This window comes from Dromiciops gliroides, chromosome 2, assembly GCF_019393635.1.
Source record: "Dromiciops gliroides isolate mDroGli1 chromosome 2, mDroGli1.pri, whole genome shotgun sequence".
Lineage (NCBI taxonomy): Eukaryota > Metazoa > Chordata > Mammalia > Microbiotheria > Microbiotheriidae > Dromiciops > Dromiciops gliroides.
The window spans coordinates 125,727,088-125,751,284 of NC_057862.1; the positions used below are offsets into that span (position 1 = coordinate 125,727,088).

The following is a 24,197-nucleotide window of genomic DNA, read 5'->3' on the forward strand; positions in this document are numbered from 1 at the left end:
CAAGACAAACCCATTCTACTTCGGAACAATTCAAATTCCTAAGTCCGTCCTTATCTACTATCCAAATATTCCTGCCTGCAAACATCCTGTCAAATCCATATACAAAAATTTTTAAATGAGCAACTACCATGTGCAAAGTGCCATTGCCTAGATTCTGGAGATTCAAAGACCAAAATGAAGAATGGTCCCTATCCTAAAGAAGCTTATTTACATTCCATTTATTAGAGCTTACTAGCCTAAAGCCAAAGCTTAAACTACGGTTCATGACCCCACATGGGGTTACATAACTGAATGTGGGGGGTCATGAAAAAATTTGGCAACAAGAAAAGGTTATGGGAAGCAAACCAGGCGTCGCAGTAGAGTAATAAAGCACTGGCCCTGGATCAGGAAGACCTGAGTTCAAATTTGGCCCCAGACACTTAACACTTACTAGCTGTGTGACTCTGGGAAAGTCAATAACCCTCTTTGCCCTGCAAAACAAACAAACAAACAAGCAAGCAATAAAAGGTTATGTATACCCATTTTATATACCTATATACCCAAGGTCACATAAAAGTATTCATTCCAAAGGGGTCACAAGTGAAAAAAGTTTTAAGAAGCCCTGGCTAAAGCAATTAGCTCTGCCTTCTGGGAATATGCAGAGTAAGTTTAATTCCTCCCTCTGTGAGATCACTTTAACATGTTTGAGGACAGCTGTTGTACTTGACTCTACCCCCTCCACTAAACAGTCTTCTTTTCATCACCGCAAACATCTGAGTTTCTTTAATCAATCTATAAAAGTTTGGCAAGGACCCTCATCATCCTGGTCACCATCTTCTGGACATTACAACAGCTTGGAACTACCCTTAGCGGGGATAGTGGAGGATTGTGAAGGACAAATAAATGGTGGAGCAAAACTAAGCATTAAAAATCCATAACCAATGAGAAGGCAAAATATTTTAGAAAAAAGTACATTTCCCAGGCGCTTCTAGCCCCAATTTGATCAATGATTCTGCAACACTGGATCATTTTTAATTTAATGCTTCTGGGAAGTGGGGAGGGGGGAACCATCAACTATAGGCACAGTTGGCAAGAGCATGAATATTAGCATTTGGCAGCATTTATTATCACTGTTTATGGTGATATAAATTAGGGTCTATACTGATATAATTAATAACCCTACAATTTAGGTATAATATATAGCAATACTTATTCACAACAGCAATATCTAAAGAAGGCAAGCATAACACTCAAATTGCTGACTCCTCTCATTGTAGCAAAGAGATGGTAGAAGATGGCATAGGGAATGGAAAGTGACGATGGAGGAAGCCCCTCGGGAATGCAGTTCCTGGACATATCGGTCCCAACCCATATACAAATTATTTAACAGGATGCAAATTACTTAGCAGCAAAACAGACAGAATTTCCAGAGCAAATCATTTCCATTTCCATCACTATGAATAAGTTGTGAGCAAGGCTGGACTTGCGGAGTTTTCATCCATGGACTGTGGTCTTCTCCTTATCACAAAACCATTTCAAATGGTCTATATTTTCTTTGATTAGACCATCACCTTATAGGAACAACTTTACATTTTTCTCTCCTCTCTCCCTTTCTCTAAGAGAAATGTATCAGATTGTCAATGAGGCCCCTGTGGACTATGGTTTGAGAACTAATGATTTATACATTTGCAGTCGGGATGTTTAAATCCAAAAGAGGAAATTATTTGCATTTCTATTTTATTATAATTTATTAAAATATGTACCTGTATTACGTTTTGGGAAGTTGTAAACTACTTCCAAATGTAGAACCCAAAATAACCTTATGCTTTTTTCCTTTAACTGGCTGAGAGAGGTCATCTTCTAAATATTAATGAATCTAGGCTCTCTTAAAGTAGGTAAGTGAAGATACATAGGTTTGTGTCTAGGTCCCTATAACTTCGTCAGGATTCACAGAGTTCAACAACACAACTTCTGTTGTCCTAGAGATGTGTGGCAAACTGGGAAGTTCCCAAGTAGCACTTTTCTTTCTATTTTTACATATGATAAAATGTACAAAACGGAGAGAACTCAATTTGCCTAGTGAATCTTCCTCAAAAACCAGTGATAAGATTGAGGTTGAAATTTGAGTTCTGAACTCCCAATCTTTGCCACCAGTCTCCTGTTGCATAACAATTTTTAAATGAAAAAAGCAATCTCTGTTCTCTAGTGATCATACCACTCCATTCTAGGAGATTCAAAATAACATCAGGTAATTAAAGAAATTTAATAAACTAACATTACTCTGTTTTGATTCCAGGGAAGGCAGTTGCAATTTCATGTTGAATAGGAAAAGTAACCTGGTATGACTAAAGATTATATTCCTGAGAAAATAAATATTTCCATATACAACCAACTCCACAGCTTTAGATCAGATCCCATAAATCCTCCAGAAGAAGATTCAGAAGGCATTTCTAGTTGTTCTTTTAAAATTATACACTGACCAGGTAGCATCCTACTACAAGCGTATTATCACATTACTGTAGTTTTATCTGTGTAAGGGGAACAGAATATGCCAGGAACTTTCAGATCATATTAAGCCAAAGTCAACACATAGACTGTGTTCAGCTTGTTACCACACAGGCTCCCAGAGTGTTAATACACGGTGCCCTGCTGGGTTTACAAACATCCCTGCAGGGCTAGAGTGTACCATGTGGATCTGAAAAGGAGGCTGACCACCTGGAAGCCATCCTGCTCTCCCCTTTCCCCTTTTCCCTGTTCCTTTATCTGTCTCCCTCCTTCTCTTTTGCCAACAATTGCAGTGTCTCTGCATTCATCTTCAGAAGGAACTCCACACGGGGGAGGGAGGGAGATGGAGGGAGAAAAGGGAGAGGCAGTACTCAGTCGCTTCAAAAGCCAAATAGGAAATGGGGAGTCAGGAGAAGATTGGTGAAGCATTTAACCACGTGATCTAACATTAGCCTTAGAGGAATAAATCTGTCCAGCTTGGAAGGATTTGAAGGTGCTTGGCTCATTAAAAATGTGTGCCTGACAGGGACATGCAGAGTCATAAGAACCTTAAGCCAGTTTTCCTGATGGACTTCTCAGTGAGACTTCAAAATGGAGCCATGTGACTTAACAGCATTATTACCAAGAGGAGGGTAAAAAAGAGGAGGGAATGGAGGGACAGGAGGAAGATTCTAATCAAGAGAAAATGAAAAGGTGATAGGTATATCCTCAAACATATTCAGGATCTAATCAAATTTCCACTGGACAAGATTCAATTTTTTCTCTTCAAATCTCAACTGTACTAAGGCATATATCAGTATTCACTTAGTGTCAGTGGGGTATTGAGCACTATACTATGTATTCAACAGGTAATTTCCAACAGAGATTAAATCAAGTAATGATAGAGTCTCTGCATTCTGGGGGGCTGTCTTGCTAGAATGGGCCACACTGATGTGGACTTGCATGAGAAAGGAGATATAAAATGATTTTGATCTACCTGAAATGAGATACATTTTTTGTCAAAAGCAAAGAGAAGAAATGACGATCTCTTCTTCATTTGATCACCCTAGAAATGTATGGATTTATCCTTTTATGGAATAAGCACATCCAAAGGGAAGAATTTGCATTTCTCCATGAGACTATATGCCTCAAGAGAAACCTGATTGAAGTTTCCAGGAACTGAAATTCTATGAAACTGTGTGCTGAGATACAGGGTAATTGTGTCAGAATGGTGACAGGGACTTGGAGGGAGCAAAAGGGGTTGGTTTATGGAGGGGTTGAATGATGCCAGCCTTAGAAGGAAAAGGGATGTAGGAAGCAGTGTTAGTATAGTCTAGTTATGGGAAGCTGAACACAAACTCTGGGAGGAAGAGACAGATGCGGAAAAAGAAACAGAAAGAAACAGAGAGACAGAAACAGAGATATAGAGAGATAGGGATGACATTTTTTCAATCAAGACAGTGTAATGAGGCAGATGCATTAATCAGGATTCAGAAGCTCCATGAATTGCTGTTCCCAAGCCCCAGCATTTAAGATGATTGTTGTTGTACTATTTAGGTCATATTCAAACCATTTGTGAGACTATTTGGGATTTTCTTGGCAAAGATACTGGAGTGGTTTGCAATTTCCTTCTCTAGCTCATTTTACAGATGAGAAAACAGTCAAAAAGGGTGAAGTGACTTGTCCAGACTCACATAGATAGTAAGTGTCTGAGGCTAGATTTGAACTCAGGTCTTCTTGGCTCCCAGGACCAGTGCTCTATCCATTGTTCTACCTAGCCTGAATTTGAAGAAACCTCTAGAAGTCTTCTAGTCCAACTTCTTCATTTCATAAGTGATTGAAGCTAAAGTTCAGAGATTTTAAGTAACTTGAACAGGTCACTACACAGGTAGTAAGTGACAAATCAGGGTTAGAAACAGGTTCTATGACTCCTCTTTCAGTAGTATGTGTATTACATGTGCCTTGAGGACATCCTTTCATTTTGGTATGAGGGAGACGTTTTCTATACATACCATCTCCATTATCTTGAGGAAGTTCTGGAAAAGAAGCAGCATTTTTTTTTTGGAGGGGCAATGAGGGTTAAGTGACTTGCCCAGGGTTACACAGCTAGTGTCAAGTGTCTGAGGATGGATTTGAACTCAGGTTCTCTTGAATCCAGGACTGGTGCTTTATCCACTGCGCCACCTAGCTACCGGATGTTCTGGAAAAAGTCTTTCCTCCATTATTTATTCCAGGATAAGACCCTAATCCATGTAGAATATATGTATAGTATTTTACTAATTCTTTCTAAGTATTTTACTAATTATTTTCATTTTTTTTGTACTTGTATACTGAATGTCCTTTTTTTTTTTCTCCTAGTGCTAACTGAATTCAGATGATTTTAAAGTTTTTTATCTAAGTTAGGTTAAGAGCTTAGACAAAATAATGCAAATTTATAATGCAAAACAAATTTACACATTAGCATGCGTTGTCATAGAGAGTTACAAGGAAGGAGAAGCAAGAATAGACACCCCCCTTCCTTCAACATTGTTTTCGTGAATCTCTGACTTTCTTGTCCTTTTGTTCCTCAGATGAATTTTAAAATTATTTTTGCTAGCTCTATAAAATAATTCTTTGGTATTTGAGTTGGTATGGTCCTGAGTAAGTAAATATAATTGGGTATTATTGTAACATTTATTATATTGGCTTAGTCTACCCCCAAGCAATTCATATTTCTCCAGGTATTTAAATGTCTTTATTTATGTGAAGTGTTTTGTAATTGTTTTCATATAATTTCTATGTGTGTCTCAGCAGACAGACTCCCAAGTATTTTATATTACCTATAGTTATTTTAAGTAGAATTTCTTTTTCTGCCTCTTTCTCCTGGGATTTGCTGGTAATAAACAGAAATGCTGATGATTTATGTGTGTTTATTCTATATCCTGCAACTTTGCTGACATTGCTAATTGTTTCCACTCGTATTTTAGTTGACTCTCAAGGGTTCTCTAAGTAAATAATCAGATCATCCATAAACAGTGATAATTTTGATTCCTCATTAACCACGCTTATTCCTTTAATTGTTTTTCCTTGTCGTATTGTTACAATGAGTATTCCTAAAGCTACATTGAATAATAATGGTGATAATGGACATTTTTGCTCCACCTCTGATATTATTGGAAATGCTTTTGGCTTATCCCTATTACATATAATGCTTGCTCTTAGTTTTAGATACTACTTGTCATTTTAAGTAAAGCTCAGTTTATCTCTATACTTTCTAGTGTTTAAAGCAATGTATAGTTTTTGTCAAAAGCTTTTTCTACACAGAAATAATCATATGATTCTTTTTCTTGTGATGTTTTTGATATGGTCATTTATGCTTACAGTTTTCCTAATATTGAATAAGTTCTGCATTCCTGGAATCCATACAAGATGGTCATAGTGTATCAACTTTGTGACATATTGTTGATTTTTCATTGCTAAATTTCAAAAGATTTTGCAACAATATTCATATAGGAAACTAGTCTATAGTTTTCTTTGTCTCTTTTGGATGTCCCTGGTGTAGGCTTTAATATCACATTTGTGTAATAAAAGGAATTTGATGGAACGCCCTTCTTTACCTGTTTTCTCAAATGATTTATATAGAACTGGAATTAAATTGTTCTTTAAACATTTATTACAATTCACTTATAAATCTATCTGAACTTTGTTGTTGTTGAAGTTGTTTTGCTTATGGAGCCCTCATTATGGTTCATTCAACTTATTTTTCTAAGATACAGTTTTTATTAAGTATACTTCCTGTTATGTTCATTGGAAAACATTTTTTATAAATAAATATCTTTTTAATTTATGTTGTTAGTTTTCTTGGCATATAGTTGGGAGACAAATGTTCCTAATATTTTTTTTTTTATTGCATCTTCCTTGCTTGTGATTTCACTATTTTTATTTGTTGATACAGGTAATTTTTGTTTTCTTCTTTATTTTTAATCAAATTAACAAAAGATTTATCAATTTTTAAAAAATTTTTTAAACAACTGGATTTCTTACTTTTTTACTTTCAATATGATAACATTTCCTTTGTTTTTTTAGGATTTCTATTTTGTGTTTAATAGAAGATGTTTTTTCATTTCTTCTAGGTTTTGTTTGTTTGTTTTTTAGTTTTAGTGGATGGCCAATTTGATGATCTGTTTTTGCTCTTTTAGCAATGTATGCATTTAGAGATATAAATTTTTGCCTATTTTGTCTCATTATTATCATTATCTTTAATTAAATTTCTGATGGTTTCTATGATTTGTTCTTTGACCCACTCTTTCCTTTAGCATTAGCTTATTAGTTTCCAATTAATTTTGATCTATACTTCAAAGGCCCTTAGTTGAATATAATTATATTGAATTGTGGTCCTAAAAACATTTAATATTTCTATTTTTTCTGCATTTGTAAGGTTTTTATGACTTACTACATGGTCAATTTTTGTGAAGGTTCCATGCATAGCTAAGAAATAGAAATACTACTTTCTATTCCTATTCAATATTTTTTCCGAAGCCTAGTATATCTAACTTTTCTAAAATTCTATTCATCTCTTTAATTTCTTTGTTGTTTATTTTTTTATTAAATGTATTTAGGTATGAGAGAGATAAATTAAGATCCCCCATTATTATAGTTTTTACTAATTCTTTCTTAATTCACTAACTTTTACTTCAAGAATCTGGATTGCTATGTCATTGGTAAAGTATTGATAGTAATGCAATATTTATTATATCTTTTGATAAAATATTGTTTCCCTGTTTATCTCTTTTAATTGGATCCACTTTTCCCTGATCTGAGATCATGAACCACCCTCACTTTTTTAACTTCAGCCGAAGCATAATAGTCTATTCCAGTCTCATATCTAAACTTAATGTATATCTTTCTGTTTCAAGTGTGTTTCTTATAGAAAAACATATTGTTGGACTCTAGTTTCTAACCCTTTCTGTTATCCTCTTTCATTTAAGTATGAGTTCATTCCAATCACATTCACAGTTATGGTTGGTGACTATGTATTTCCCTCCATCCTTTTCTTTTATACTTGGTTTTCTCTTGTGGCCCTGTCCCCTCTCCAAGAGTATGTTTTGCTTCTGACCCCTGTCTTCCTAACCTACTCCCCCTGTACCTTCCCCTCCACCACCACCTCCCATTTCTCTTAACCACTTTTACTAATACTTCCCTGTTTGGCAAGATGAATTTCTGTACCCAACTGTGTGGGTATGTGTATTCTTCCCTCTTTGAACCAGTTCAGATGAGAATGAAGTTGAAGTGTTGCCTGCCTCCCCTCTATTCTCTCCTCTATGGTATAAATGCTATGCAGCATAATATCTGTGTGATAAAGTTCTGAAGAGTTAGGTGTATCATTTTTTCATATGTGAATGTAATCAGTTTAACCTTGTTTAGTCCCTTATGATTTCTCATTCATATTTACCATGTTATGCTTCTCCTGCCTCTTGTGTGTGAATGCCACATTTTCCATTCAGATTTGGTCTTTCCATTAGGAAAGTTTGAAATCCCTCTATTTTATTAAATATCAATTTTTGTCTGTAATATCATCATTTAAGCCCTCTACTCCATTATAGTTATAGGTACTAAAACTTGTGTGATCCTAACTATGGTTCCATGGTACTTGAATTTTTTCTTTCTTGGAGTATTTTCTCCTTGACATGGAAGTTCTGGATTTTGGCTATAATTTTGGGGGAGCTTTTATATTGAAAATTGATTTCAGGTGGTCATCAGTGGATTTTTTTTTCAATTTCTACTTTGCCTTCCACTTCTAAGATATATGTTCAGGTGTCCTTTAATATCTTAAAATATGATGTCTAGGCTCCCTTTTTTTTGTTCATAGTTTTTGGGCAATTTATTGATTCTTAAATGATCTCTTCCCAATCTATATTCCAGTTCAGTATTTTTCCTATGAGATATTTCGTTATGTTCTCCTATTTTGTCAGTCTTTTGATTTTGATCCATTGTTGTTGTTGTTTTATTATTTTTTGATTATCTCATGGAGTTATTAGCTCCCATTTGGCCAATTCTAATTTTTAAAGTTATTTTATTCTGTGAGTCTTTGTACCTCTTTTTACCATTTGTTTAATTCTAAATTTTAAATAGTTATTTTTTTCACTATTGTTTTTGTACCTCTTTTGTTGTTGTTTTCCAATTGCATTTAGTCATATTCAACTCTTCTTGCTCCCATTTTGGATTTTTCTTGCCAAAAAATATTAGTCTGGTTTACATTTCCTTCTCCAGTTGATGTTATAGATGAGGAAACTGAGGCCAATAGGGTTACATGACTTGCCCAGGATCACACAACAAATGAGTGTCTGAGGCTGTATTTGAATTCAGGTCCTCCTCTGACTCCAAGCCCAACATTTCTATTCACTGCCCCAACCATCTGCCCAGAGACCTTCTTTAATAAAGCTATTAATTCTCTTTTCATATGTTTTACATAGTTCTCATTTCTTTCCACAATTTTCTCTCCCACTCTTGTTTTAATTTTTTTTAACTCTTTTAAAATATCTTTCTTTGAGCCTTCGAGGAGCTTTTCTTAGACTTGTGTCTAATCTCCATTTTTATCCCTTTGAGTCTTTACTTTGTAGATGTTTTTAAGTCATTATCTTCTGAATTTGTGTCTTGAGCTTCTTTGTCATGATAGTAGCTTTTAGTTTTGGTTGTTGTTGTTGTTGTTGTTGTTGTTCTTTTTGTCTGTTCATTTCCCCAGCCTACTTACCGACTTTAGACTTTATGCTAATATTGGGTTCTGTTCACTTCCCAGGGGAATGTTTAGCCTTAGCTTCTGTCTTTTTATGGGAAAGGTAACACTGAACAACTAACTGAGGACTACTTGATGGAGGGACAAACTTAAGAGTAAAAAGGAAGCCCAAAACCCTGAGAAAGGAATGCAACTCACTCCTTCCCCACCACCACTTTAACATCTAATACAATGATCACACACATGCACATATATCTTACTTAATTACTACTACATATATTCTTAATGTCAATACATCAGGAATTAATTATTATATTGGCATGTTTAATCCTTCCACTAAGAGGTCATCTCTGATAAATGCTGTGTCCCCAGCATTCATCATCCTCTAACCCACCTGGTCAATAGCCTTCCTCAAATATCTCATCAGATCATAATCTATTTTCTAGGCCCATATAATAGTCTTTCCATCTTGGTAGAATTCACCACTCTGTAACCAATTTGGCAATGGCCTTCCCTAAACATTTCCAGGCCTATATAATTGCATTCCCATCCTGGTAGGACCTTTCAGAGCTTGCCCTTCACTGGCATAGCCTTTTAGAACCTAGTATACCAGGATGAGGTACTGAAGTATGACTTATACTCCTCCTATGGAAAACAGGAAGATTTACTAGGAATACAGACTGCTACTCTCAAACACTTGAACATTTAGTCAGCAAACTCAGTGAGTGGCACTCCAATGCACTGTTCATTATGTAAAGCTGAGTTACTGTAATTGTGATAAGTAAGCCTCTCTCTATTGATAAGGACCCACTTCAGCAGCCACATGAACTGATTCTGTGTTGTCTAGGAAGCCAGGCATGAAAAAGATGTTTGCCCAATATAATCTTGCCAGTGCTGTTGTCTTACTGTATGACCTCTATCATTTGGCCACTGTTTCAACAACAGAAAGACAATTCTGGTTTTCCATCAAAAGAGCTTGAAAAGGAAATGTCATTACTAAAACTGACTACAGAAAGTCTAGATATAATCTTTCTTCATTTGTATTTAGGGGATATTTTTTGATGAGTCGAGAAACTGTCCTATACTTCTTCAATATAATATCCTGTCCACTCAGAGAGGAGAATAATGCATCTACAGAACTGTCTACATCAACAAAGATGTCACGAATGTGATATCACTGAGCTGAATACAATGAAATGGAAATCAGATAAAGTATACATTATGATTATCTGAGACATCATAAACCTGACATAGATGTACCTAAATCCTATATGCTATTTGAGATAGATCAAGAATATTTTCATGGGCCCAATTGAATGTATTCTCAGCCATGAGTGTGTAGGGTCAGTTACAACAGGTCTAAAAGATGGATCCAGTGGGATATTACCATGGAGACGTAAAAACTGCACAGGGAGAGGTGTCTGACTTACTTGCCATTGATGACACCATCTGGGTTCAACATAGGGATAATCTTGAAAATGAAGCTTTCCCTCAGGAGACCAGCAATGGGGTCACTGCTTACAAGGAACTCCAAGGTCCCCTTCATTACCCAGCTAGCATTACTCTCTCCTGGATGAACTCGAGCCACAATCACTTGATAGGGACGCTGTCCTGAAAATAAAACAAATAAATGGATGAATAGATAAGACAGAAGACAGATGATAGATAGATAGATAGACAGACAGACAGATAATCTAAAATGGCTTGGTTTCTAGAGCCCTACTGTTATAACTATGGCTTTGATGGAGATGTGTACAGATAGGAAATTCCTAAAAACATATCTGACCTAGATAATACTAGCACATGTTTATGAAACACTTGAAGGTCAACAAGTTACTTTCTTCACAAGGGGAAAAGCAGATTGTACAAAAATACTTGAGACACAGATTATAGAGGTAAAGCTAGAATAAACCTCAGATGTCACATATTATATTTTTTCTTTCTTATTTATTATTTTTCCACTTACATATAAGGACAGTTTTCAACATTTTTTAGTTCCAAATTTTTTTCTCCCACCTTCCTTTCCCTCCCTACTCTCCAAGACAGAAAGCAATTTAATATAGGTTATATATGTACAATAACATTAAGCATATTTCTGCATTAGTCATATTGTTAAAGAAGAATCAGAACAAAAGGGAAAAACCTCAAAAAAAAAAGGAAACAAAACAGCCCAAAAGTAGAAACAGTATGTTTCAATCTGCATTCATAAACCACAGTTCTTTTTTCGGGAGGTTGAGAACATTTTCTATCATGACGTTCTTTGAAATTGTTTTGGACCACTGCATTGCTTAAAAAAAATCTATCACCATTATTCATCACACAATGTTGCTGTTACTGTGTACAATGTTCTCCTGGTTCTGCTCCTCTCAGTCAGCATCAGTTCATGTAAGTCCTTCCGGTTTTCTCTGTACTCCTCCTGCTCATCATAATTTTCACAGTGATTTTTTAAAACTTTGTATTCTAAATTTTCTTCCTCTTTCCCTCCTTGCCCCTCCCTATGAAATCCAACAATTCAATATAAATCATCCATGTGCAGTTATGCAAAGCATCTTCTCATTAGTCAGGTTGTAAAAGAAAATAGACAAAGTAACTTTAGAAAAAGGAGCTAACAAAAAAAAAATTATACTTCAATCTGTATTCAGATACCATCAGTTCTTACTCTGTTGATGGTTTGCATTTTTCATACATCCTTCTGATATCATCCTGCTTATAATTTCTTTCCCAGTTACTATTGTTACTGTATTATCCTCCATCTTATTCCCTCCCCTTGATTTTTACTCTATTATCTATTGTCCTTCTTCACTCTATCCCTCCTCAAAAGTGTTTTGCTTTTTACTCTCCCCTTACCCAATCTGCCCTCCCTTTCTTCCCCTTCCACTTTCCCTCAGGGCACAATATATTACTATACCCACTTGAGTGTGTATGTTATTCACTCTTTGAGTCAATTCTGATGAGAATAAGGTTCACTCACTCCCCCATTCCCTTCCCCATCTTCCCCTCCCCTCCATAAGCATTTTGTTTGTTTCTTTTATGTGATCTACTTTTCCCCAGTCCACCTCTACCTTTCCCTTTCTTCCCGTGCATTCCTCTTACCCTTAACTTTATTGTGAAGATGTCATCACTGGTCAGCTAGGTGAAACAGTGGACAAAGTACCAGTCCCGGACCCAAGAGGCCCTGAGCCTATATCCAGGCCCAGACATAAGCCACCCCATCCTTCCTGCCACACAAACCAAAAAAAAAGGTTAAAAAAATAAATGCTTTACAAATATCATCCCTTCATATTCAATTCACACCTGTGCCCTCTGTCTAAGTATATTCCTTTCAGCTGCCCTAATACTGAGAAAGATCTTATGAGTTAGAAGTATTATCTTTCCATGTAGGAATGTAAAGAGTTTAATCTTTTAATATCCCTCATGATTTCTCTTTCCTGTTTACCTTTTTATGCTTCTCTAGGCCTCTTGTATTTGAAGGTGAAATTTTATATTCAGTTCAAGTCTTTTCATCACGAATGCCTGAAAGCTCTTTTTCATTGAAGTCCCATTTTCCCCTGAAAGATTACATTTAGTTTTGCTGGGTAGGTGATTTTTTTTTTCTTTTGGTGTGGCAATGAGGGTTAAGTGACTTGCCCAAGGTCACACAGCAAGTGTCAAATGTCTGAGCTGGATTTTGAACTCAGGTTGTCCTGACTCCAGGGCTAGTGCTTTATTCACTGTGCCACCTAACTGCCCCCTGGGTAGGTGATTTTTTTAATGTAGTCCCAGTTCCTTTGCCCTCCTGAATATCATATTCCATGCCTTCTGGTCCTTTAATGTAGATGCTGCTAGATCTTGTATTATTGCCCCACAGTATTTGAATTCCTCTTTTCTAGGTGCTTGCAATATTTTCTCCTTGGCCTGGGATCTCTGAAATTTGGCTATAATATTCCTGGAATTTTTCCTCTTAGGATCTCTTTCTGGAAGTGTTTTATGGCATTCTTTTGGAGTGAGTGTATGTGTGTTATCTGAAGCTTGCAGGAGTCACAGCCTCTCCTTTGCTATCTTGGCTCCACCACCACCCCAAGATGTCATATAGTATAACCCCTCATTTATATGTAAGGAAATTAAGACATAGGAGGTAAAGTGATAAATCAATGCCAGTCAGGTATTAATTATCAGAGTTGGGATTTGAATCCAGTCTGCAGACTCCAAAGCCAGTTATCTTTCCTGGATTGTTGTTTTATTTCCTTCATTCTTGAAGAAGACCATGACATTGGGAGGTGATGTCATGACTTGCAGTGAATCAGATTTAAGTGAGGAGGGCTATGCAAAATCACCAATCTGACTCTCTCCTCCAGAGCTATTTAAGCCCAGTGGCAATATATACATTAGGACAACTGGAGAGGACCCTTGGATGTTTAAGGCAATCGGGGTTAAGTGATTTTTCCAGGGTCACATAGCTAGTAAGTATCTGAGGTAATTTGAACTCAGGTCATCCTTGATTCCAGGGCCAGTGCTCTATCCACTGCATCACCTAGCTGCCCCATCTTTCCAAGGTAGGTTGTGATTTGTCTGCCCTCTTATAAGTAATGATTGGCATAGCTTGGCCTCTTCCAACCCAGGTGTCTAGATTCTCTGATGTTCTTTCTATTGTACCACATAGGCCTTGTGTGTGTGTGTGTGTGTGTGTGTGTGTATCTGTATCCAGTCACATCAACCATAGAGACTTAGAATAAGGTAGAAATCAGAATCAAGGCCAATCTGTAGTATAAGAATTGCCTGGGTATAAAAGCAGAGAGCTAGCATGTGTCTCTTCACTCAGCAGCCATAAATATAGGATAAGAAAATAAACTAACCTTTATATGTTATTAAGCACTTAATATGAAATGATATATGTAAATACTTTTCCAACTTTAAAAGGTACCTTATTAGTATGATTGTTATATTAATAATAATAGAATAATACCTAGCATGTCTATAGTACTTTAAAGTTAACAGAGCACTTTACATGTTATCTCATTTGAGTCTCACAACAAACCTGAAAGACAGGAATTATCATTACCACATTTCACAAGAGAGAAAACTGGGAACGAGAGAAATTAACTGACTTACCCAAGGTCACATAGCTAGGAAGAATCTGAAGCAGAATTCTAACTTAGGACTTCCTGACTCCAAGTCATTATTCACTATACCACCTAGGTGCCTATGAACATGAATTATTATTTTTATTATATTTACTCTCATTCTCTTTTGTTTTTCAAAAGAGTTCATGTAAAAGTAATCTTGGCATGGGTTGCTATCCTGCTATTACTAGGCATCTATATAGACCACTGGGTCTGGAGTAAAGAAGACCTGAGTTCAAATCAAACCCCAGTCCCTTACTAGCTGTGTGATCCTGAACAAGTTATTTCAACTGTTTGTCTCAATTTTCTCAACTGTAAAATGGAGACAATAATCACACCTAACCTCTCAGGGTTGTTGTGAGGATAGAATAAGATAATAATTAAAAAGGACTTAGGATGATTCCTGGCATTTACTAAGTGCTATATAAATGTTAGCTATTACAAAATGTTAGCTATATGTATTGAATGTTTTGCAGACTATTGTCCAGGTAGATTTAAATAACTGCTCTTTATAAATAAATCAAAATCTTCAGATTTAAGCCCATCTTCTGTAGGATCATTGAAAGCACATTTGGTTTAGTAGCATAGAGAATAATAGAGGTATTGTTATCACAACATGTTCCCTCATGATTTTGATTTCTTCTCCTAGATCTTTGTATTTTGAAAGTTCTTCATTACGTAAAGATTGGAGCTTAGGAGTAGTTAGTTTAATGATATATATTTAAAATGGTGTATTTTTTGGGTATGGAGGTACAAACTATTGGGTAACAGTTCTAGCACAATTTGTTTTCCATCTCTCAAGAATACATTAAGGTTTTTATTTGTAGGAAATGACTTTGTCATCTGTTGGTTTATGAAAGCAAGTGCCTGTTGTATAATTCTAGCTACCAGGTCAAAAAACACTGTAAGAAGGAAAAGGTAAAAAGAAATGAGGACAGAAAACTTCCAGGGTGGAGACAAGATGGTTGAGGGAAGGCAGTGAGCTCTTGAACACAATCACTCCAAAAAACATTAGAAAAATGCCATACGACAATGCCTGGAGCAGCAAAACTCACAGAAGAATGTGCTGAAATTATCTTCTAACCAAGAAAGGCTTGGAAGGTCAGAAGGAGGGAGCTGCTGTGCTGAGACAGTAGTGGAGCCCAACCCCACAGTCACCCTGACACAGAACCAGTCCCAGGAAGGCCTCACCAGAGAAGGAGACCCCCAGAGCCGCTGAATCAGTTGCAGCACCAGTGTCATCTGGAACCAAGCTCACAGTCTGGTAAGAGGGTAGAGCCCTTGGCGGGGGGGGGGGGGGGGTAGACTACAGGGGTCTCTGCTGGTGCTGAGGGAGAACTTGGGTTTTTCCACCCCTGCTGGGAACCAGGAGGTAGGCTTGAGTAGCAGTGTCACAGGTGGGGGAGGAGCACAGACTCTTAGGAGCTGACAACCACAATACACAAAGCTGGTTGATTAGCAAGTTGGTCTGGAGTTATCTACAGACCAGGGAACAGGCCAGGTGAGTGAAGAACCTGCTCCTCCTTAAATCATACCACCTAGGACTTCTAAAGCTTGGGATACTACAGGCTGGAAAAAGTGCCCCACTTTAAGGAGCTAAAAGCTACATAAAAGAAAGGCAAGATGAGTAGAGAGAGAAAGGTAAGGACCATAGAAAATTTCTTTAGTGACAAGGAAGTTCGAGGTGTACCCTCAGAGGAAGATGTCATCATCAGGATCCCTATATCTAAAGCTTCTAAGAAAAATATGAATTGGTCTCAGGCCATAGAGGTGCTCAAAAAAGGGTTTAAAGATAAAGTTAGAGAGGTAGAAGAAAAAATTGAAAGAGAAATGAGGGTGATGCAGGAAAGAAATGAGAAAAAAGTCAGCAGCTTGAAAAGTCAAATTGGCCAAATGGAAAAGGAGGTACAAAAGCTCTCTGATGAAAATAATTGCCTAAAAATTAGCATTGAACAAACAAAAGCTATTTTATGAGAAACCAAGACATTTATGAGAAACCAAGACATAATAAAGCAAATCCAAATTAATAAAAAATTAATAGAGGGCAAAGTGAAATATCTTCTGGGAAAAAACTGCTGACCTGTAAAATAGGTCCAGGAGAGATAATCTGAAAATTATTGGTCTACCTGAAAACCATGATCAAGGAAAGATCTTAGACATCATCTTACAAGATATTCTCAGGGAAAGTTGGCCTCATATTCTAGAAGCAGAAGCTAAATAGAAATAGAAAGAATCCACCAATCACCTCCAGAAAGAGATCCCAAAAAGAAACCTCCTAAGAATATGATAGTGAAATTCCAGAGCTCTCAGGTCAACGAGAAAATATTGCAAGCTGCCAAAAAGAATGAATTCAAGTATTGTGGAGCCCCAGTCAGCGTAGCACAAGATCTAGCAGCTTCTACATTAAAGGACCAGAGGGCATGGAATATGATATTCCAGAGTGCAAAGGAATTGGGATTACAACCAAGAATCACCTACCCAGCAAAATTGATCATAATCTTTCAGAGGAAAAAAATGGGACTTTAGTGAAAAAGGGGACTTTTAGGTATTCATGATGAAATGACCTGAACTGAATGGCAAATTTGACTTTCAAATACAAGACCCTAGAGAACCATAAAACATTGGAGTTGGGGACATACCTGGGGTCATGCAGTGGGTGACTGTCTTGTGTCTGAGGCTGGGTTCTGGCTGGGATCCCCCTAGGTCCAGGGTGGATGCTTTGTCCACTGAGTCATGTAGCTGGCCCATGATGACATCTCTAGGGTTAAATTGAGGGTGAGGGGAATGTACTGGGGGAGGGGGAAGGGCAGAGGTAAAATCCTACATGAAAGAAATAGGAAAAGGCTTATGGAGTGGGGGAATAGATGAGGGAGGAGCAAGGCAGTAAATGAATTTTACCCTCATCAAAAAAAGCTCAAAGACCTTAAACTCATCAGAGTTGCCTCAAGGAGGGATTAACACACACACACACACCCAACTGGGTGGAGTAAGTTATTTAATCTGAGCAGTAAATAAACATAACACTCATCAGAATTGGTTCAAAGACCTCAATCTCATTGGAATTGGCTCAAGGAGGGAATAAACCTACATACTCAATTGGGTGGAGAAATCTCTAACCCTGAAGGAAAATAGGAGGGGAAGGGGATAAAGAGAGAGGTGCAAAAGATGGAAGGGCATATTGGGGGAGGGGACAGACAGAAGCAAATCCCTTTTGAAGAGGGCTAGAATGAAAGAAGATGGATAATAGAATAAATATCATGGGCAAGGCAATAGGATGGAAGGGAAACAGTTAACAATAGCGATCATGAAAAAGAGAAAAGGGGGAAAAGTTATACAAAAAATATTTAAAGCAACTCTTTGTGGTGGCTAAGAATTGAGAATCAAGGGAATGTCCATCAATTGAGGAATAACAGAAGAAGCTGTGGTATATGTTTTGGTGGAATGGTCTTATGCTATAGGAAATGGCAAACAGGATGATCCCAGAAAAACCTGGAAAGACTCATGAACTGATTTATAGTGAAGTGAGCAGAGCTGGGAGGACATTGTGACAGCAGTATTGTTCAGTGTGCAATTGTGAATGACTTAACTACTCTCAGCAATGCAATCATCCAAGATAACCACAAGGGCCTAATGACAAAGCTTACTATCTACCCCCATAAAGAAAACTGATAAAAAGAACACTTGTGGATTGTCCATATATAACCTGGTTGCTGTCTTGTGGAGGGGGTAATAAAGGGAGGGAGGAAGGGAGGGAGAAAAATTTGGAACTCTAAATCTTAGGAAAATGAATGTTGAAATCTACCCTTACATGTAACTGGAAAAAATAAAATAAATTAATTAAAAAAAAAGAAAGGTGCTTAGCCTAGTGACTGAAACATAGTATGCATTTAACAGATGCTTGTTTTCATCCTTGCTACTATATTCTGAAGGTTTAAATTTTACGCTCATAGGAAAGATGTCGGTATACTGCTTAAAGAATCACAGAATTTCAGAGTTGGAAGGCACCTCAGAGGCATCTTGTCCAATCCAAATCTTAATAAGAATTTTTAAAGGTGTCATTGAGGCGGGGCAGCTAGGTGGCTCAGTGGATAAAGCACCAGGAGGACTTGAGTTCAAATCCGGCCTCAGACACTTAACACTTACTAGCTTTGTGACCTTGAGCAAGTCACTTAGCCCTCATCGCCCCCCAAAATATATGTATGTATGTGTATATATAATATATTATATATGTATATGTATGTGTATATGTATATGTGTGTGTGTGTGTGTGTGTGTATACACACATATATAGACTGGTGGAGGCCTACTACTATATCAGTAAGTGATCATTTAGTTTCCACTTGAAAACCTGTGAGGAGGAGTAAGCCACTTTCTCCCAAGGTACCCCATTCTAATTTTGAACAGCTCTAGTTGTTAGGAAGGTTTTTTGTTGTATTAAACCTCAATGTACAACCCTGAAGTATTTAGCCACTGTTCATAATTCTGTCCTCTAGGGCCCAACAAAATAAGATCTAATTACTCTTTTACATGCCAGTTCTTTGAATGATGATGCCTAGCAATTACATAATACTTTAAGGTTTGCCAATAACTTTACAAATATTCTCTCATTTGATCCTCCTGAAAACCTTGGGAGCTAGATGTTATTATTACCCTAATTTTACAGAAGAGGAAACTGAGACAATCAGGTGAAGTGACTTAAATAGGGTTATGCAGAAATCATAAAGCTATCTATAAAGAATTTTCTTCAGGATTAACATTTTCAGTTCCTTTAACCAATAATTATATTAGACGTGCCTCAGTCAACTCATTGTCCTGCTCACTTTCCTCATGATATGCTTCATCTGGTCAAAGTCCTCCCTCAAATGTGGTTCTGGAAATGAACACAGTACTCCAAGGCAGAGTACAGTCAAATTATTACCCCCAACATTCTGGGCAGCATTTCCTCCAGTTCAGCCTAGAATCTCATTAGCTTTTTTTTACCTACTATTTTATATTGTTCACTATCTTGAACTGGATGTCTAGTAGACATCTGAAACTCAATATGTCCAAAAATAATACATTATCTTTCCCCCTAAAACATCCTTTATCTCCTACCTTACTTATTACTGTGGAGGGCAACATCATTCTTCCAGGCACTCAGGCTGGCAACTTAGGCTTCATCTTGGGTTCCTTATTATCTCTTACCACCCCCCCCCATCCCTGTATCCAAGTTGTTGCCAGGGTTTGCCTATTTAACCTTTGAAATATCTCTTGAATATAACCTCTTGTCTCCTCTGACTCTAGTGCACGCCCTCATCAAATCATGCCTTGATTACTGCAATAGCCTTCTGGTGGATCTGCCTGCCTGAAGTCTCTCCCCACTCCAATCCAATCTCCATTCAGTCACTAAAGTGGTTTTCCTAAAATGCATGTCTGATTCTGTGACTCCCTTCTCCCCAATCCCACAATCAACAAACTCCAGTGATTACTTCCTGGAGAAAATACAAAATGCTCTATTTGATTTTCAAAGCCCTCCATAATCTAGTTCCATTGTATCTTTCCAATGTTCTTACTTACACCTCATTCCCTTAAATGTAGTCTTTGATATAGTGACACTGGTCTCCTAGCTGTTCCATCTGTCCAGATGTCCTCTCCAGACGGCACTCTTATCTCTCTGCTCCTGCCATTCTCTCTAACTTATCCCCATGACTGAACATTCTACTTCCTCCACTCTGACTACTGATTTCCCCAGCTTCCCAATTAAAATCCTACCTTTTACAGAAAGCCTTCCCCCTCTTAATCCCAGTGCATTGTCTTTTAATTATTTCCATTTCTCCTGTATATAGCTTGCTTTGTATACATTTGTTTGCATGTTGTCTTCTCGGTTAGATTGTAAAGTCTGATGGGAGGGACTGTCTTTTGCTTCTTTTGTATCTGAAGTGCTTAGCACAGTGCCTGACAACTAATAGGTGATTAATAAGATTTATTGATTCATTGATAATAGTGGGCTTGTTGTTTGATTAAGAAATCAAACAACAGTAGTTGTGAATCAGGTCCTTCCATTCTCCTTTACTTTCCTCATGGTATAATTTTGTTTATGCTAATTGAAGCTAGCTGTGGCATATTAGTATAAGATACTCATCTAAAACTAATTTTTGCCCAACTACCCAGTTTTCCCAGACGTTCTTGTCAAATAGGCAATTATGCCTCTAGTGATTGAGTGACCTAGTACAGATGAAGCCATTTTAGTTTTATTTTTTTTTGATGACCACTTTCTTTTATTGATGCTCATTAATCATGAATCAATTAATGTTCATCTAGTAAGTGCCTACTATGTATAAGACACTCTGCTATTACCCTAGAAACATAAAAACAAAACAAAAAAGGAACAACACTTTCTCTTAAGAAACTTACATTCTATCAGGGTGAGTGAATCATACCTGTATAGGAATATGCAGTACAAACATATACAGAATAAATAAAAAGTAGTTAGTGATGGAGAGAATTAACTGTTTGAGCAACCAGGAAAGACTTCATTAAGAAGGTGGTTCTTTGGGGCAGCGAGGTGCCACAGTGGATAAAGCACTGGTCCTGGATTCAGGAGGACCTGAGTTCAAATCCAGCCTTAGTCACTTGACACTTGCTAGCTGTGTGACCCTGGGCAACTCACTTAACCCTTATTTCCCCGCCCTCTCCCCCAAAAAAAGGTGGTGCTTGAACTAAGTCTTGAAGGAAATGCATCCCAGAATTTTTCCAGGAATTAAAGTCATACTTATTGGCCTATATGTCACAGCCTCCATTATTCTCCCCTTTGTGAAAATTAGGAAACATTTGCCCATTTTCAGTCCTATAGTGCCTCTTCTATTTTCTAGGGTCATTTGGAGACTACATATTATAGTGTGTAGTGTTATTTAATACATGGCAGTTTTTGTAAAACTTTAGGGTGGTGACTTGAACTCAATGAGGACATCCAGATGCTCTCTTGCCATCTCCTCATTTATCTGTTAATATTTTTTTTCCTTTCTTAGTATAAAGACTATTCTTGGCAAAAAATAAAATAAACACAGTAAGAGTTGAGTGGTTCTTTTTTCACACTATCATCTGTTATCCTCATCCACCCACCCTAAGTAGCAGTCTTATTCATTTTTGGGTCTTCTTTTATTCTCCAAACTAGCTTAAAACACTTTTTGTTGTCCTTAGCATTCATTACTAGCTTCAGATCATTCTAACCTTTAGCACTATGGAAAGTATTCTCACAAGACTGGGCTATTCTTTTTTTTTTCATTAATTCTCCATTACTTGCTTCCATTTCAATCAACTATACACATCTTTTAAAAAATCTGCATTGGTTGGTGAGTTGACTGGATTTCTACATTAGTCTCTTTAGACAACTCCCTCATTTCTTCCTCCATGGAATAATTTCTGTTTGTATGTTGGAGATGTATACCCCATCCTTCCCAGATCAACTTCTCCTATAAAATTTAAGGCTAAGGTAACTCTTATCTTTAAAAAACAAAACAAACAAACAAAACCCTTTGGTATTCATTATTGCCTAATCTAGACTGGTTCCAGACTATACTGACTATACTGTCTTCTGATATGAATTCCAAGATGGAATGGAAACTTCTGATATAGTAGGAAAATGGGATACGGGTTGGTGGGAGGGGTTCTTGGGAATTCCTCTTTAAAGAATTACACCCTCTTGCACACAAAACTTAGTTAGAACAAGGTGATAGTTTATTTAGGGCCAAGGGAAGGGAAGGGTGGGGGGAGGGAAACCATGAAAGAAATCCTTAGACTTTTCATGGGGAGATTTGGCATAAAGCACATGGCTCAGAGGTACCAAATCTCCTCGAACAGGAGACCGGAAGGTACTTTTATAGATGACTGATGGGGGTGGACCATCTGCCCGTGAAAAGTTCCTTTAGTGAGAAAGGACCATCCCCCACTGGTGGTAGCTGGGGGAATTGGGTGAGCAGTGGAGGACCATCCCCCACTGGTAGTGACTAAAGGAATTGGGTGAGGGGTGGCTACTGATCCCTCTTCAGAACACAAAGGCCGAAGCCACACCCAAACTTATCTCTCCAGAGTAAGGGAGACCGGAATGAAGGGTAGGAATCCCAAGCTAGCTCAGTCCGATTTGGTTCCTCTAGGCGTTATCTGTCCTCTGGTTTAGTTTCTCAAGGAGAAGATTCCTCGGTGTGCCCCAGAGAAATTCTGGGGTGCTCTGCGCCCCATGACACTTCTGTGTTATGAACATATTTTCATTTGTAGGTACACAATATGTTTTCTGTTTGTTTCTGATACCTTTTCAATGATAAAAGGTAAGTCAATAAAATAATAAATACAACAATAATATAATAAATATACAATATAAATATACTATAAAAATATAACATGACAGCTATGTGTCCTTTTTACAGTCTTTTCTCCATTTTTTTCTCCTACCCAGGAGGTCTGCTATGGGGCTATAGTCCCATAAAATATCATTTATATTTCTATATTTCTATTACTCTTAATTCCAATTGTCTTCACTTTGCTTCCTCACTGAAACTTCTGGATTTTCTCGCAAAGTTTTGTTACTTAATCACGTTTGATATACTTTAACACATGACTGGTGTTTATAGATAGAGTCTTGTCTGCCACTAGCCCAGCCAAATTATTTTAACTTCAGGCTTTGGTTGCATCTCTTGCTTCCTTGTTCTTGTTCAGCTCTTGGTAGAACTCTCCATAGCCCCTTTAACCTTAATTAGTGATAGTATAACATAGTAGAAAGAGGATTAGATTTGGAGGAAGGAGATCCAGGTTGTATTTCTGGCTACTCTCCCTATTATCTAGGAGGTATGGAGAAATCATTTAATTTCCTATGTTTCAGTTATTTTATAATGGGAATGATTATATTTTCAGTAGCTCCCAGTTGTGAAGAAAGTGATGAAGAAATAGTGTGAAATTGTGAAAAGTCTTCCAAATCAAGACAGAGTTTGAATTTCAGTTCTGAGATTTGTTTCTGTGACTGTGAAGCTATGGACAAGTCAATCTATTCCTCTAACTATTTCCATAAATATATATAAAGCAGCTCTGGTGCATTCATGGACCTCATGGACTTGATGTCAAGGAAGCTGGGGAGATGGCTTCTGGGAGAATCATGGTGACATATTAGGAAAGAATCTTAAAGAAATTTGGAATGTGTGTAAACATTTTATAAATGATTTGGGTTGGCTAACAATGAACTGAAGGAGAGACTCTGATTGACTTTAAAGACATTCAGAAAAGTCTTTCAGCTTCGGTTACTTCCTATTTTGTCTCACTTGTATCTTTTGCTCACGGTGTTTGACAAAGGGAGTGGAATCTTTAAACTTGGGACTTTTGAAAATTTAGGAGAGCTAGCCCTAGGAATATAGAAGTCAGAGTACAAGCTTGGGAAGTATATCAAGGAAGAACAAATCTATCCTTGGGAGAACCTTTGGGACCACAGGCCAGTAAAAGCTCAAATAAGGATTCATGCATTGCCATATATAGACATCAACTTCGTAGAACCAATGCTCTGTAGGAACTGAGCTAAGTTATGAGTCTTATCCCTTCTCTTTCCCCAGTCCTCCACTGAGGTGGTATAAAGAAACAATACCCTGGAGGAATTGGATGAAATGCCTCACTTTTTTTTTCTTGGGTGTCTTTGAAGTGAATATCACTTGGTAAAAGCCAATTTATATTAAATGGTTAAATGAAACTAGAGGGCTGGTCACAGGTACCTCAAAGGGGAGAAAACAGCTTGTAGGGGCCCAAATAAATGACAGTAGAGAACAGAACCACCCCAACCCCTCAGGGTACTCCTATGGAACCTCACAGAATGATAGAGCAGGGTTGGCTCTGGGAGAGAGGACCAGAACAAAAACAATCTATGTAAAATTGGCATGAAACTATTTGAGATACCTACCATTGAAGAT

The 24,197-nt window shown here is 37.4% G+C and overlaps 1 protein-coding gene across 1 annotated transcript in view; it reads right to left on the reverse strand.

Annotated features, from left to right (window-relative positions):
- AGBL1 (AGBL carboxypeptidase 1) overlaps positions 1–24,197 on the reverse strand; it is a 922,430-nt gene that overhangs the window by 543,341 nt on the left and 354,892 nt on the right. Inside the window, 1 exon segment of the mRNA XM_043981214.1 lies at positions 10,606–10,786. Within this exon segment, the coding sequence (XP_043837149.1) occupies positions 10,606–10,786 (181 nt within the window).